This window comes from Sus scrofa, chromosome 4 (genome assembly GCF_054392235.1).
Source record: "Sus scrofa isolate SSC_HxYL_T2T_F1_AM1 chromosome 4, Sscrofa_HxYL_maternal_Yorkshire_Landrace_v2.0, whole genome shotgun sequence".
NCBI lineage: Eukaryota > Metazoa > Chordata > Mammalia > Artiodactyla > Suidae > Sus > Sus scrofa.
In genome coordinates, this window is record NC_139386.1 from 16,675,958 (window position 1) to 16,691,074 (window position 15,117).

A 15,117-nucleotide genomic window follows, 5' to 3' on the forward strand; every position below is an offset into this window, starting at 1 on the left:
CCTCGATTTGGCATATTGAAAACCCTTACATCTGTCTTGGGCATTTACATTCCCAGAGATGTGATCATTATTCTGGAAATGTCAAGAATTCAGAGTCCTGCACATGCGCACACAAACACACCAAACCCTTTCTACTAGGTTTGGTAGTTAAATATAGGATGCCCAGGTACATGTGAGTTTCAGACAAACAATGAAGCATTATTTTTAGTATCAGTAGGTCCTGAAATTCCCACTGTAGCACAGCAGGTTGAGGATTTGGTGTTGTCTCTGCAGCAGCTTGGGTTGCTGCAGAAGTGTGGGTTAAGGATCTGGCATTGCTACACCTGTGGCTTGATCTTAGGCCACGGAACTCCCATATACTTTGCGTACGGTAAAAAAAAAAAAAAAAAAAAAAAAAAAAATTAGGTCCCAAATATCACACAGGACATACTAAATTTCTTTGTCAAATAGTCAAATTTGGTTGGGCATCTTGGACTTTTATTTGCTAAATCTGGCAACCCTACTTTCCATGCTGAATTGAGATTTCTAATCACTCACAGATTTTTAGCTCTTGAACAGAAGGGACCTTGAGGATAGAAGAGAACTGTGGATTGGGGCAGTGTTGTGTGGATTGGGGCAGTGTTGTCTAGCTTACACTGGCCTTCTATTTTGATAGTTGCTCAAAAGCAGCCATGGGTATCCCATGGCATCTAGGCTCTCAGCAAGATTTGATTGGCTGGGGTGACCATGTGAGTCAAGTTGGTCAAATCAGATCTGTTTCTGAGAACTGGGACTGGGAGAGAGTCAGTCTTTACAAGTGGTTGAAACTGAGGGATGACTGGTGAGATAACACATTATCTCTCCTACAAATCATCCCCTTTTCACTGAGCCAGAATGAGGTGATTTTTGTTACTTGAAAGCAAAGAAGACTTCACTTGAGACAGAGTGGTAATCCCAGACTGTGCTTAGTAGAAATATGGAGGAATCCGCTCCTGGGATTGCAATGCTGATCTCTTCCCCACTGTCCTAGTTCACTCGGGATATTATAACAGTACATCACAGACTGGGTAGCTTATAAAGAATAGAAAGTTATTTCTCACAACTCTGGAGCCTGGAAGTCCAAGATCAGGATGCCAACATGATTGAGTGGGGCTCTCTTCCGAGTTGTAGGCTTCTTGTAGTCTTACGTGGTGGAAGGGCTAGGGATCTCTCTGGACCCTCTTTTACTGGGCACTAATCCCTTTCATGAGGGCTCCACCCTCCTGATTTAAGCACCTTGAAAATGTTACTGCCTACTAATACCATCACCTTTAGGGGTTAGGATGACAACATATGAATTTGAGGGGGACACAGATATTCAGAGGATAGCACCTATACACCCTAATCATTCTTCAAGATCACTCTAAGTCCCATCTTCTCCATGTTAATGATCCAGCACATTAAAAAAAAAAAACCAACCCTAATGGCCTGATTACCAATGGCTACCTTGACTGAAATGTGAGTACATGGAATTCCATCAGAAAAGTGGGACCTAGTGGAAGCTATAAAAAAGACATTTCTTTTGAACCTTTTTATTTTTCTCCACGTGAAAGCTCCATAGACACCCAATACTTTGATTATCTGAGACCCTTCCAGGACAGAGAACACCACATTAGGATGCAGTATGTAAATCTTCTGGCTGACTTCCACTTTTGCCACATACCAAAGTGTGACTTTGGACAACACGCTTCAGAAGCATTCTTGATGTGACGCACCTGCTTTGGGTCTGCATGCTTTTAATTTCTTCCCCCAGTTTTTAAAAAATTATATTTATAGTTGTACAACCATCATCACAACCTAATTTTACAGCATTTCCATCCCAAACCCCCAGCCCATCCCCTCCAACCTGTCTCCTTTGGTAACCATAAGTTTTTCAAAGTCTGTGAGCCAGTTTCTGTTCTGCAAATAAATTCATTGTATCCTTTTTTTAGATTCCACATTTAAGTGATAGCATATGATGTTTGTGTCTCACTGTCTGACTAACTTTACTTAGCATGATAATTTCTGTGTCCATCCATGTTGCTGCAATGCCATTATTTCATTCCTTTTGGTGGCTGAGTAATATTCCATTGTGTATGTGTATCTGCATTGCCTTTAAATGGATCAATAATTCCCTAATGAATGCCTTATCTTCAGTTTTCCCCCACTTGAACCTATTCTAGACACTACTACAGTTTAAGTCTTAATTTACAACACTAATAGACAAGGGAGTGATAGCCTTAATTTATAAAGAGCTTCTGCAAATGAATAAGAAAATCACCATGACCCCCAAAGACTATGCCTTCCCACTCCCAGAATATACCAGGCAGTCAGGCCTCTTTTTCTTGCACATACTATTTGTTCCCTCTCTCTGGAATCTCCTTCACCTTTTTTCCTAGTCTCTCAAGATGCAGCTCATATATTACTTCTTCTGTGGAGCCCTTCCAGTCTCTTCCCCAATCTCCTCTATCTCAGTTGAATGTGTTCCCTTTTCTATGCTCCCCTGCACTTTGTACATCCTCACAATGTATCGTACAGTTGACCTGCCATGTCCACAGGTTCCGCATCCCTGAATTCAGTGGTTCTGGTGGATACATAACCTGCAGATACAGAAGGCTGACTGTATCATTTTATTTAAGAGTCTTAAGCACCTGTGGATTGTGGTGTCCACAATGGGTCCTGGAATCAATTCTCTGCAGATACTGAGGGACACTTGTACATATTATTACACATATGTACTAACATAGCTGACTCCTCCTACAGACTACAAAACCCTCAGGGGCAGGGATAGGGTCTGCCTAGTGTATTCAGCACCTGGCACACATCAGGTGTGCAGATTTAAGGTTTCAGGATGAAAGTAAACCCTCCCACTCCTCCCTGTTCCCCATGGGTTCTTGACTGAGTTATATACAAGGAACAGCAGTCAAGTGGGGGGAAATTAGGCACTTGCTTAATGATCTGCAAGCACCATAACCCCTGCAAAGTAGGTCTTCTCTGATAAAATCTGGATAGGGGAAGGGGACCTCAGGCCTTTTTCATTCATTTACTTTTTATTAAAGTATGGTTGATTTAAAATATCATGTTAGTTTCCATATATAGTACAGTGATTCAGTTATATATATATATATAAAACTGTTACACATCTTAGATACCACAATTATGTGTGAATTCCCAGGAGGAAACATGAAGCTTCCTTATCCCTGTGCCCTCAAATCTAGAGCCTTCTCCAAGTCCACTTACCCAACCAGCTCCATGACAAGGATGGCCGGCTTGCGCTACATACCAGGAGTGGGCACAGGATCAGGCACAGAAAGGGAACTGGGTCCGGCAGGCTCTGCCTGTGATAGAGAAGCTGGGAAGAGGATTGTATGCATGGATGCAGGATTTGTCGGGGTGTCGTAAGTCCCCTGACTATAAGACATGTTCCGATGATCAGGGACAGGAGCTTCTCTCCTCTGGGAGGTGGGGGGAGCTATAAAGGGAGGGAGTAGACAGAGGCACTAGAAGTGATAAAAAAAGGATGAAAGTTCCTCTAATCCTATTGTGAGAGAGAAAAACCAAAGAAGGGCAGAAGCCCCCGCCCCTGAAAATCAGAAAATATTTTTTGAGCGAATGTAAAGATTTTCTATACAGCCTCCTCCTTTCCTTGCCCGTATCCTGCCTGAATCCTACCTCAAAGGATGGTCAGAGTACAAGAAATAATATCAAAAAGGACCTGAGGATCAGAGATTAGAAAGCAGCATAAATATGGCACCTGCCTTCTCCCCCCGACCCCGCCCATTAAAATCTACTGGTAACTTCATAGAATCAAGTCATTTTAATCAGTCTTCAAGCAACAAAAACCAGCAGGTAGCCCTATTTCCATGATTAAAATTTGGAGGTGGAAAAATTTACTGAGAAAAGCATTTAATTTCCTTCTCTGGTGGTGGGCTGTATCTTTTCCTTGGAAAAGCCCATGTGTTTGCAGAGATGCACACGCCCCAGAAGGGCTAGTTAGAGGCTGGAGGCAAGCCGATTGCCCAAGGTGGCTGATGTCAGGACCTTTCAGATGAGAGAAAAATACGAGCCCGTTTGGACAGACAGAAAGCTAAGCGATGCTGCTGCTTCTTGCAGATCCTCTGCGTTGGCAGCCTGGTGCTGTCAGAGCGGATCTTTAACACATGAACATGGTAGAACACTTTGAAAATACAGATAAGAAAAAAAAATTAAAATACAATTCAACCACTCAGCTATTATCAGTGTCATCATGTTTAGTCATTATTGTTCCAGGTTTGTGTGTGTGTATGTGTGCTTATTCATTAAAACTCTTATTAGGTCATATCATACATACTAATTTATGTGTCTATGTACCTGCTTTTAAAAAAAATGGCCAAGCAATATCAGTTACTTTTTTGCTGACATTAAATACTCTCATAGGAAATCTTTTTCAGTGGCTGTAGGGTATTCCAGTGTAGGAATGAACCATGATTTAATTATCCATTCTCCTGTTATTGGACATTTAGATGGTGTCCAGTTTTTCACTATGATAAACACTTCTGGAAATGAGAATTCTTTTAGCTGTATTTTTCTGTGCCTCTGTATGATTCACCTAGGATGAATTCTTTGACATGGCACTGCTAAGTCAGAGAGTTTGCAAGCGTCTGAGGTTGGGGGACATCTCTTTGGCAGCTCTTTGATATTAGGTTTGCTACTTCTGTTCAGCACTGGTCATCTTCTCTGAATCCCTCTGTGACCTGGCAGTGTGGGGTCTTCCAACACAAGGTCCCCAACCTTGTCTGGCTGGGGGAGCAGGTTCTTTTCTGGGGACTCTCCAGGGGGCAGGAGGGAGCTCCAACACCACAAAGGTACCCCTCTCCTTAAAAAAAAAAAAAAAAAAGAAAACACTCAGTGGATTTTATTATATTTATATTTGTATAACTATCATCACAACCCAGTCCTGCAACATTTCCATCCCAAACCCCCAACCCATTCCCCCCCCCAAGTTCTCCTCTCCTTAACACACTCTTTACCGGTCTTTTCTCTCTGCCCCCCTGCCATCTCACTTTGCTCACTTCTTCATCTGTCTTCCTGGGATCACGTCCCAAAGCAACACCTTGTGCCCAAGTCCTTATCTCAGAGTCTGACTTTGAGGGAACGAACAGCAAGTCCAGGAAACCCAAACTAAGACCCATGGGAACATGCAGGAGGCAGGGTGACTTCTTTCTGGGTGTCTCTGTCTGTTCAGGCTGCTGTAACAGAACACCACAGCCTGGGTGGCTTGTAAACAACAAGAACCTATTTCTCCCAGGTCTGGAGGTTTGGAGTCCAAAATCAGGGAGTTGGCAGGTTTGGTGTCTGGTGAAGCCCATTTTCTCATAGATGGTGCCTCCTGGCTGTGTGCTCACATGGTGAAAGGGACCAGGATCTCTCACTGGCCTCCTGTCCAAAGGCATTAATCCTATTCCCCGGGGTTCTACCCTCATGACCTGGTCAATTCCTGAAGGCCCCATCTCCGCATACCGTTGCACTGGGTTTTAGGATTTAACAATTTGGGGAGCATACAAACATTCAGCCCATAGTGGAAGCAGTGGTAGTAGTAGCAGTAGTTATTAAAGTAATAATGATAACAATTGGAGTCCTGTCCTGGCTCAGTGGTAATGAATCTGGTTAGTATCCATGAGGACGAGGGTTCAAACCATGGCTTCGCTCAGTGGGTTAAGGATCCCGTGTTGCCATGAGCAGTGGTGTAGGTTGCAGATGTGGCTCAGATCCCACATTGCTGTGGCTGTGGTGTACGATGGCAGCTATAGCTCCGATTTGACCCCTAGCCTGGGAACTTCCATATGCCACAGGTGTGGCCCTAAAAAGAAAAAAAAAAGTCAAAGTTATAAAATAAGTCATAGGGATGTAATGTACAGTATAAGAAATATCATCAATAATATTGTAATAATTTTGTATGGTGACAGATGGTGACTTACCGTGGTGTCATTCTGAAATATAGAAAAATATCGAATCGCTCTGTTGTAAACCTGAAACTAATATGATATTGTAGGTGAATTATAATTCAATAAAAAGTACAGTTTTGTGATACAATTTAGAAAAAGTAATAACAATGTGAAGATTATAGTACAGTGTTCTTGCTTGCTATGTACTTACTGTGTGCCAGGCAGCAGGGCACGCTCTTCACACGCATTAGGCCCTTTGAGCTTCACAATACCATAAAGTGGGCACAATTTATAATCATCACTCTTTTGTTTTTGTTTTTTGTTTTTTGGTCTTTTTAGGGCTGCAGCTGTGGCATATGGAGATTCCCAGGCTACAGGTCGAATTGGAGCTGTAGCCACTGGCCTACACCACAGCCATGGCAACGCTGGATCCTTAAGCCACGGAGTGAGGCCAGGGATCGAACCTGCGTCCTCATGGATGCTAGCGGGGTTCTTCACCTCTGAGCCACGATGGGAATTCCTATAATCATCCCCCTTGATGGATGAGGAAATCAAGGCTTAGGATGGTCAGGGAACTCACCCTAGATGCCTGGCAGGAACGGCAGAGCTGAGATTCAGAGTCTGACCCCAGAATCTGTTTCCCCAGAAAAGGGGACCTTTGAACCGACCCCTAAAGGAGTGTGTGGTGTCCGCCAGGTGGACGGGGAGAGGGACATCTCAGGCAGATGGAGGAGCAGGAGCAAAGGCAGGCTGGGGTGAGGGAGGCTTGCAGAGGGGCATGGAGGGAGCATAGGATGTGTTTGGAAGGGTCCAGGTCAAAAAAAGAAAGGAGATGGAAGCATTTGGCTGTGGCCAGGCTGTGAAGGACTTCATTACCTGCTTAGGAACTTAGGGCGTGGAGCTATCCAATGGGAAACTTTTTAAAAAATCGTACTGGTTCATCTTGCACAATAGGAAAAACAATTGTTCAGTCATGCATGTTTGTTGTTATCTTGGTTTTTTTGGTTTGTCTGTGTGTTTGGCTACACCTGCAGCATATGGAAGTTCTGAGGCCAGGGATTAAAACCTGTGCCACAGCAGTGACAATGATGAATTTTTTTTTTTGATGAAATTTTTTTTTATTACTCAATGAATTTTATTACATTTATAGTTGTACACTATCATCTGCAACGCTGGATTCTTAACCCACTGAACTACCAGGGAGCTCCAGGATGGGATACTTTTTTTCCCCATTATTTAAAACAGAATTGTTTATTTTTATTAAAGCATAGTTGATTTACAATGTTGTATGAATCTCTGCTATACAGCAAAGTGACCCGGTGACCTTCTTTTCCTTATATGATCTTCCGTCATGGTCTTCCTCAAGAGATTGGATACGGGCCCCTGGGCTGTACAGCAGGACCTCAGTGCTTATCCATTCTAAACTTAGTACTTTGCATCTACTAACCCCAAGCTCCCAGCCCATCCCACTCCCCCCACCCAGGATGGGGTACTTTTCAGCACAGAAATGACATGCTCGGACCTGTGTGGCAGAGAGGAGAAGGGATAGCGATGGGAGAGGTGGCAGGAAAACCAATTAGGAAGCGACTGTGACTTGATCTGCCTTGATCCTGCCACTTGCCTTGCCCCCTCAGTGGGTGGGGATGGGCCTGGGCTGGCTGGCAAACGAGCTGGGCAGCTCCCCTGGGTTGATCCTTTCAGCAACTGGCTGTTCCTCCTATAGATGAGCCGGGTTTGCTGAGCAGCCCACAGACTGTCCTGATCTATAAATAAGCCTTCTCTGGCTCCATTTGCCCCCCGCCCCCAAGTGCTCTAGGCAAAGCTTTTTCTAGAATTCAGACAACGGGGGAAACCTTGGAAGGCTCTGCTTGGTGGGCGGTGAGGGGTGGGCAGTTGTGACAGATGCAGGTGGTGGAGTCATGCGTGTTTGAATTGATCAGGACCTGGAGAGAGGAGGCTGCAAGGACATGGGGAAACGGGCTCAGAGATGAGTGAGTGGGTCTCATGACTCCCTTTCAGTTACACGATCCCACCTGAGGTCCTTTGTTTTAGCTGTTGCTGTTTAAGGGCTCAGTGGCCACATGTAACCAGTGGCTACCGACAGGGCAGTTCCAGGAGGAAGACATAGCCCTTCCCCTCTAGAGCTCATATGTGAGCCAAGAACTGCAACTCTGGTGTGTCCGAGAGTAGAGGAAAGAACTAGGTATGAAGAAAAGATGAAAGAAGACGTAATTAGCTCTGCTTCAGGGGAGGGAAATGGACAAATACAGAAAAAATCAGGTCACGTAAGAGAATATACTTAGCAAGTAAACATGGGACCGTATTCAGCTTTCTCTATTATCAAAGAGAATAATTACACTAATGTCATAGGGGTTTTTTGGATGCAATTAAATTAGTAAAAATGTAAACTAATGAGGTTGGTACCCTCATGAATGGCTAGTGGTGGTGAGGGCACTGCAGCCCTTTTGGAGAGCATTTCGGGATTATGTCTTAAGTACCAAAAGAGGCCCTTATAGCTTTTACTCCATAAATCCCATTTCTGGGAATTCATCCTTAAAAATTATTCGAAATGAAGGGAAAACGATAATGTATGGCATGGTTCATTTTAATGTTATTTAAAAAGCAAAAAACTAGAAGCAATGAGGGATCCAAGCGGCGTCTGCAAACTACACCACAGCTCACAGCAACATCGGATCCTTAACCCACTGAGCGAGGCCAAGGATAGAACCCTCAACCTCACGGTTCCTAGTCGGATTCGTTTCCACTGCGCAACGACGGGAACTCCAATTTTTATCCTTATAAAAGCAAAGCTTTCAAGAGCATTCTTTTAGTTGTCTTTGTGCATGCACTTAATTATATCTTTAGTTTACATTCCTGTAGTGAACTTGGTGAGTCAAAAAGGTTATGCAATAAAAAGTTTGGAAGAAAGGGAAATTGTTTTAAAATAAGAGAAGCAACAGATGATAAACATGCACAAATGATATGGTGATACCTCCTCATTCCTTCTGCCTTTCCAAGCATTTCTTTTTTTCTTTTTTTTTGGTCTTTCTAGGGCCACACCTGCAGCATACGGAGGTTCCCAGGCTAGGGGTCTAATCGGAGCTGCCACTGCCGGCCTATGCCAGAGCCGGCCTATGCCAGAGCCACGCGGGATCCGAGCCACTCCTGCAACTTACACCACAGCTCTCGGCAATACCAGATCCTTAACCCACTGAGTGAGGCCAGGAATTGAACCCGCGTCCTCATAAATGCTAGTCGGGTTCCTTAACCACTGAGCCATGACGAGAACTCCTTTCCAAGCGTTTCTACTCCATTTCTCCTAAGCTCTGCTGGATATCCTTCCAGAATCTTTCCCCAGATTCAGCCAAGCATCCTTGCACATGAATCCCCCTTACTCTATACACACACATGCACACACACTGCTTAAGGCTTTTGGTTTGCAATGTCGATTCATCTTCCAGAAAGAGTCTTTCTCTTTTCATCTCCACTTGTTTCTGGCCTTGACCCTGCTGTAGAGTTGCCGCTGAGAAGACTTGTGCCAGCTGCTGAGGGGTTTAGGCGTGACCACCTTTCAGAGCTCTCTGAGGCTGGGGAGAGAAGCGGAGAAGGTTTGTGTTGAGGGGTGTGTGTGTGTGTGTGCGTGTCTCTGCTATGTGGCGTGTGTGGGGAGCAATGCTTAGTCTCAATTCTCATTTGGTTTCTCATTCCAGGCCAATGAATATTCCTGGATTCCTGGCCGGGCATCTCTGAAAAGAGAATGTTTTGACCTTCTCAGTGAGGGAGGTGTGTGGACAGAGCCCCCTGGGTGTAACTAGTCATCCCCTGACAGAGCCCCCTGGGTGTAACTAGTCATCATACTTAGTCTGTTTACTGATCCAACAAGCAATTTATCCATCAGCTGTAATTAAATCATCTTCAAGCCGAGAGTCTCGTTAAGTCCCAGATACACTTCCAAACAAAGCACTGGTGGGGACCGTCCCTAAAAGGAAGCCTGATGAATCCTCAGGGCAAGCCTCTGAAGTGGTTATGGTTACTCCCATCTCACAGATGAAGAAACTGAGGATCCAAAAGGAATCCATACATCATCCGAGGTCCCCATTGTGAATGGCACAACCAGAACTTGAATCCAGGTCTGCTGGCCTGGCTCTTCCTTGTACAACACACTCCAGCCTGGGCTGCCTTTCCCCCGAATGTGTTGCAAAGGAATTTCAGACCCTCTGCTGTTGCCTACTAAGGTTGTGATGCCAAGTTATCTAAGCATAGGCTTTTTTGGTCGCCTGGACGTCATCCCCCATCTTTCTTGCCTCCTTCAGTAGATCACGCACACTGGGAGGCAACTTCAGCTCCTTCCTATTCTGCTCGGTGCTGGGAGCCTGCTGTAGGGACTCCCCAGATTCCTAGTGGAGGAAAGAATGAAACTGTCAGGACAGAAGGAGAAATCTCTTTCTCTATTCCCAGCCTCCTTCCCTGGAATCCCAAACCCACTTTTGCCACTGGTCATTACTGGATAATAGCAGAGGTGTGTGTATCAGCCTAGAAATTCTTTTAGTAGAAGTTTTAAAATTTCAACATCAAAGGTTGGAAATACTTGGTAGTCTTTGATGTGCATGAGGCAAGTCAGCTAGACTTTTGGGAAGGGGGTGTGAGACACACACACACACACACACACACACACACACACCTGTCTTTACCAAATATAAAATATTCTCTTTGCTTCCTGCACCCTCAAATATTGGTCAGTTTTAATTCCTGGGAGACTCTCTATGGCTGTTCTAGGTGGGTGGAGAATGTTTCTTCAGATCTTTTGCTTTACATTGCTCAGTGATACCCTTCAAATAGGATTCTGGCTTCCCTGGTTTGCCAATAGTGTTACAAAAAGGCCCAGGAGAGCTTCTGCAGTGAGGTGCTGCAGGAGAAAATACACTGGCTCTGAAGAGGAGGACCAGGACTTGTCCAAGGTCATGCACCCAAATCCGTGGTCCTGAATATGCCTTCCCCTGTTTCCATGAAAGTTACACGTGGGAGCGCTCAAAATTTACTCAACTGACAACCTGGTGTGTGTCCCTGGCATTGTTTGTGCAACCAACTGCTTGTGAATCTGAGAGGCGAGGGCGTCAGAAGGGCGAGCGTCTGGGATATTTTAATATTCAGTATTTCCAGACTCAGCAGGCAGCAGGCTAAATCTGTCCACTGATGGGCAGGCATGAATTATGAAACCACTCACGTAGGTTGAGAGGTTGCCCGGAGCTGGGGAAGCGTCGCCACCAGTGTCTCTGCAAGCTGGTTGGGGGAGGGGTCTCTCCCCAGTTGGGAGGGAACGTGGAGTGTGGACCGGTGATCGATCACAGTGTGGGTGTGGCTCACACACCACAGGACCCATTTGGGGCTTCCCGAATCCTAGGCCCTCAGACAGGGTGGGTGGTGGGATCAAAAAACAGAAGAGAAACCACAGGGCGGTCCTGCTTTCTGCGTGGCAGGAGGGTGAGGCTGCCCCCTGGTGGCGAAGGTCCGCAGGGGGCGCTGACCTTCAAGGAGTCCAGGAAGGAAATGTGACCTCCTTCCTGACCTGGGTTCTGATGCCTCCTCCACCTACTATGGGGGCTGTGCTGGTTGTGGGGGTCCGCCAGTGTGAGGCTGAGGGCTGGGAACTGAGGTCTAATCATCAAGGGGAGGAAAACTGAAGCCTAGGGGTTAGGGTAGGAGATGATGGTGGTGGATTGTGAGCGAATCCTCAGAGATAATATTGAACAAAACACATCAGTAATAGCCATTTATTGATGTTCTGTGCCGGCAACGGTGCTAAGCACATTACACACATGTTCTCAATTCTTCACAACAATCCTGTTCATTAGATATCTTTATTCCTGCATTTACAGATGAGAGGCAAAGTGAAAACTCCAGTATCATCACCAGGTATGTAGTTAACAATTATGAAATAATGTAGCACAGGTGTTTTAGGAGTAGTATCTCATGTAGTCTTCACACTTATTTTAGGAGATCGGCTTTTATTATTCCTATTTTTATTATTTCCATCATATCATTGAGGAATCTGAAGCTTAGAGAGGGTATGTGCCAGTTATTTTTTTTTTTTCAGTGTGGCAAATCACTCCTCGATTTAGTGGCTTGAGCCAACAATTACTTAGTTTTGTTTGGTTTTAGGTCTAAGTACTTCCTTTATTTTTACTTTTAAATTATAATATCCCTCCTATTACTACGAATTTGAAGATAGTTGATTGAACTACACATTAATAGACAAAGTAAGAATTCCAAATTTGTCTTTATCGTTTGATCAAAAAATTCTTTGCATGAATGGCTGGCAAAATTCTGCACAAATACTATCAATCCTCCACACAGACATGTGGATATTAATACTCGGATGTCGTGAGGGATCCCTTACTTTGCTTTTAAATGTGCTGAGTTGGCAATTTGGGCTGGGTTCTGCTGGGTGGTTCTTCTGGTCTCATCGGGTCCCGGAAGAGCATCCTGCATCTGTGGTCACATGCTGGTCAGCTTGGGGGCTCTGTTTTGAGGGATTGGTTGGTTGTGGGCTGGGATGATGATGGAGACTGGTCCATGTGTGTCTCAGCATCCAGCAGGCTGGTCTGAGCTTGTGCCTGGGAGGGGTCTGAGAGAGAGAGAGAGGAGAAATATCCAAACTCTCTTGAGACCCAGGCTCAAAACTGGTACAATGTCACTTGTACTAAAACTCCACTGGCCAAAGCAGGTCCATCTCTAGCCCAGAATCAAGGGACAGGGTGTATAGACTCCTGATGGGGGGGGGGTGTGCAGTGAAATCACAGAGCAAATGGTGAGTGTCGATAGAGGGAGGGGGAGGGATGGGGACCAGGGCCATTTTAGTGCTATATCACTGGGTGCGTATGGGGAATGGGTTCAGGTGGGGTGGGACCCAGGTGGGAAGAACAAAATGTTCAAAGGCCCCCAAAGACTCTTGGGCAGGAAAGAGCCTATGTTTTTGAAAAGTAGGCTGGTATACCTGTAGGAGGAGGAAGTTGGAGCGGTTAGGGATGGGGGGAGGGGGCTGTTCTGAGCCCTTCATCTAGGTTAACACAATCCTCACAATTCGTGGGTAAGCTCTGTGTGTTCCTCCCATTTCTGGATGGGGCCACTGAGGCATGGACAATGTGCTGAGTCACACAGCCAGAAGCAGCAGCTTCAGGATTCCAACCCAGGTCCTGCTATAAAGCCCATGCCCTGGACTGCTTGCCACACAGCTGCCACCCCAACAGGTGGAAGAAAGAACCTGGGGAAGATGGGTTCCGGTGCAGAGGGTGAGGGCTGAATGCAGAAACCACTTTCTTTGGGGGCCTGGAGACAATAACGGACAATGTCACTTATTCCTTGTCACCCTTTATTTACCCAAGATTATTTCTGCTTGAAGGTGGGAAGGAACTAGGCTTTCGGAGTCTTTGACCCTTCCAATGGAAATAGTGTCAAGTGTATTCGCTAAGAGACTTTTGTTTTTAAGCAACAGAAACCGATCCTGTGTCGCCAAGTTTAAGATGAAGTCTTTCTTAGGAAAGTGCTAGGATAGCTCACAGAATCTGATGACATTAGAAAGGGCAAGAATAGACAGGCCCCTGGGACCTCGGAGGCAGAAGTTCGTGGGCTCACTTTCTAGTTTGCTGCCAGCCACATGACTCAGTTCTAAAGATTTCCCATCACGATGTCTTTTTGTTTACACCCTGATTTTCCATGAGAGAGAATTTGGCGCGATTTGGGTCATGTGTTTTTACCCTGGACACACTGGGGGACAGTGATGTGAGCACGGCAAGGCCACTGGAAGCATCACTGTGAAGCCATGCCCCTCAGAGTCCACGGCTTGGGAGCGAGATTAGCTCTAAGCAATTCTACCTCCATCTACCTTAACAGTTCCAAGGACACATCTCATCTTAAGGAAAGGAGTCGGCCTTTCTCTTCCAGGGATCCTGAAGTTCCAGAGATTCTGATCCATCTCACACCCTGCAGATACAAATTCTCTGCAAGAGCGTTTGAATAGGGTTTTCTTAAACGCATTTATTTAGGAATGCATTGTTTGAGTCCGGCAAATAGTTTTCATTAAATCGTAACAATCCCAAGGCAGATGATAAGCTCAAACACTTTTGCCATGCAAAGATTATGTTTCTACAGGAGTGCTTTGCAACATCCTGACTTCGTAAGTGATCAGGTTATAAAATATTTATTAGCGGTTCAAAGGCATTGCTTCTGTGAATTCACTATCTTCTCCAGGATGGATATCCGGGCAGGCAGCTCTGCTTGGTTGATTTCACAACGTGGTGTTCAAAGGTGTTTCCTTGTGTGGGCAGATCGGGGATTCTCTTCTGAGCTTCATGTGTGATTTGTCCCAAGACCAAAAAGCCCACTTGCGCAGATTAAATGCAATCCAGGTGTTTTTCTTTTTTTCCAAATCAGCTACTTAACGTTTCCAGAAGGGAGCTTCTCATCCATGGCAAAACTCGCTTCCATATAAATATTTTTTAACAGTGATTCAGATTTTTGACATAAACATAATTTTTGTGGGAATATGATTGATTAGGACTGTTTGGAGATTGGGAATTGAAGACTCAGATGCTCAACAGACCTGGATTTGCCACCAATCAATTCATGATATGACCTTGGACGAACAGTCCAGCATCTCTGTACTTTATTTCAACACATCAAACTGGAATTGGTAAATACCAGTTAGGAATGTGTTCGGGTACAAATAATGGAAAATATGATAGGGGCTTATTTTTCTAACCCAACAAGTCAAGAGTCAGGGAGTCTAGAGGTGGTGACCAGCAGGTGCTATTTAGAACCTGGGCCCCTTCTCTCTATTCCTAGGATAAGCCTATGGTTTTTGTCCCTATCAAGGCAAGGGGGCTGCCTCACCTTCAGAAGGAAGAAGAGGGAATGGCAAAGGTCAAAGGTCAAAGGGAAATGTTGGCTGAGTTTGTGGCCCTTGTTTTTAGGGAAGCAACAGATGTCCTAGAAGCCTCTTCAACTAGTCTGCTTACATCTTCTTTGCCAGAACCAAAATACGGCCCCTTTGACCCACAAAGGAATCTGGAAAGGTGATTTTTTTTTTTTTTTTTCTGGGCATACTGGAGCCTTGACTGAAATCAGGAGTCTATTGGTAAAGATGAATATGAACATTGGTTAGGAAACTAACTGTTCTTTTTATCCCCAAAGGGCAGAA

At 45.0% G+C, this 15,117-nt stretch overlaps 1 protein-coding gene across 4 annotated transcripts in view; it reads left to right on the forward strand.

Moving 5' to 3' along the window:
• Window positions 1-15,117, forward strand: part of LOC110260230 (uncharacterized) — a 229,119-nt gene that overhangs the window by 8,228 nt on the left and 205,774 nt on the right. Inside the window, exons 1-5 of one of the 4 annotated variants that reach the window (XM_085021773.1) lie at window positions 9,437-9,529; window positions 9,632-9,704; window positions 11,798-11,834; window positions 14,476-14,610; window positions 14,891-14,992. In XM_085021773.1, the coding sequence (XP_084877899.1) occupies window positions 14,549-14,610; window positions 14,891-14,992 (164 nt within the window). In that variant the 5' untranslated portion in view covers window positions 9,437-9,529; window positions 9,632-9,704; window positions 11,798-11,834; window positions 14,476-14,548. Of the gene's footprint in view, window positions 1-9,436; window positions 9,530-9,631; window positions 9,705-11,797; window positions 11,835-14,475; window positions 14,611-14,890; window positions 14,993-15,117 lie in introns of those variants that run through there. The other 3 variants (XR_014843407.1, XR_014843408.1, XM_085021774.1) reach the window with 3 other exon arrangements.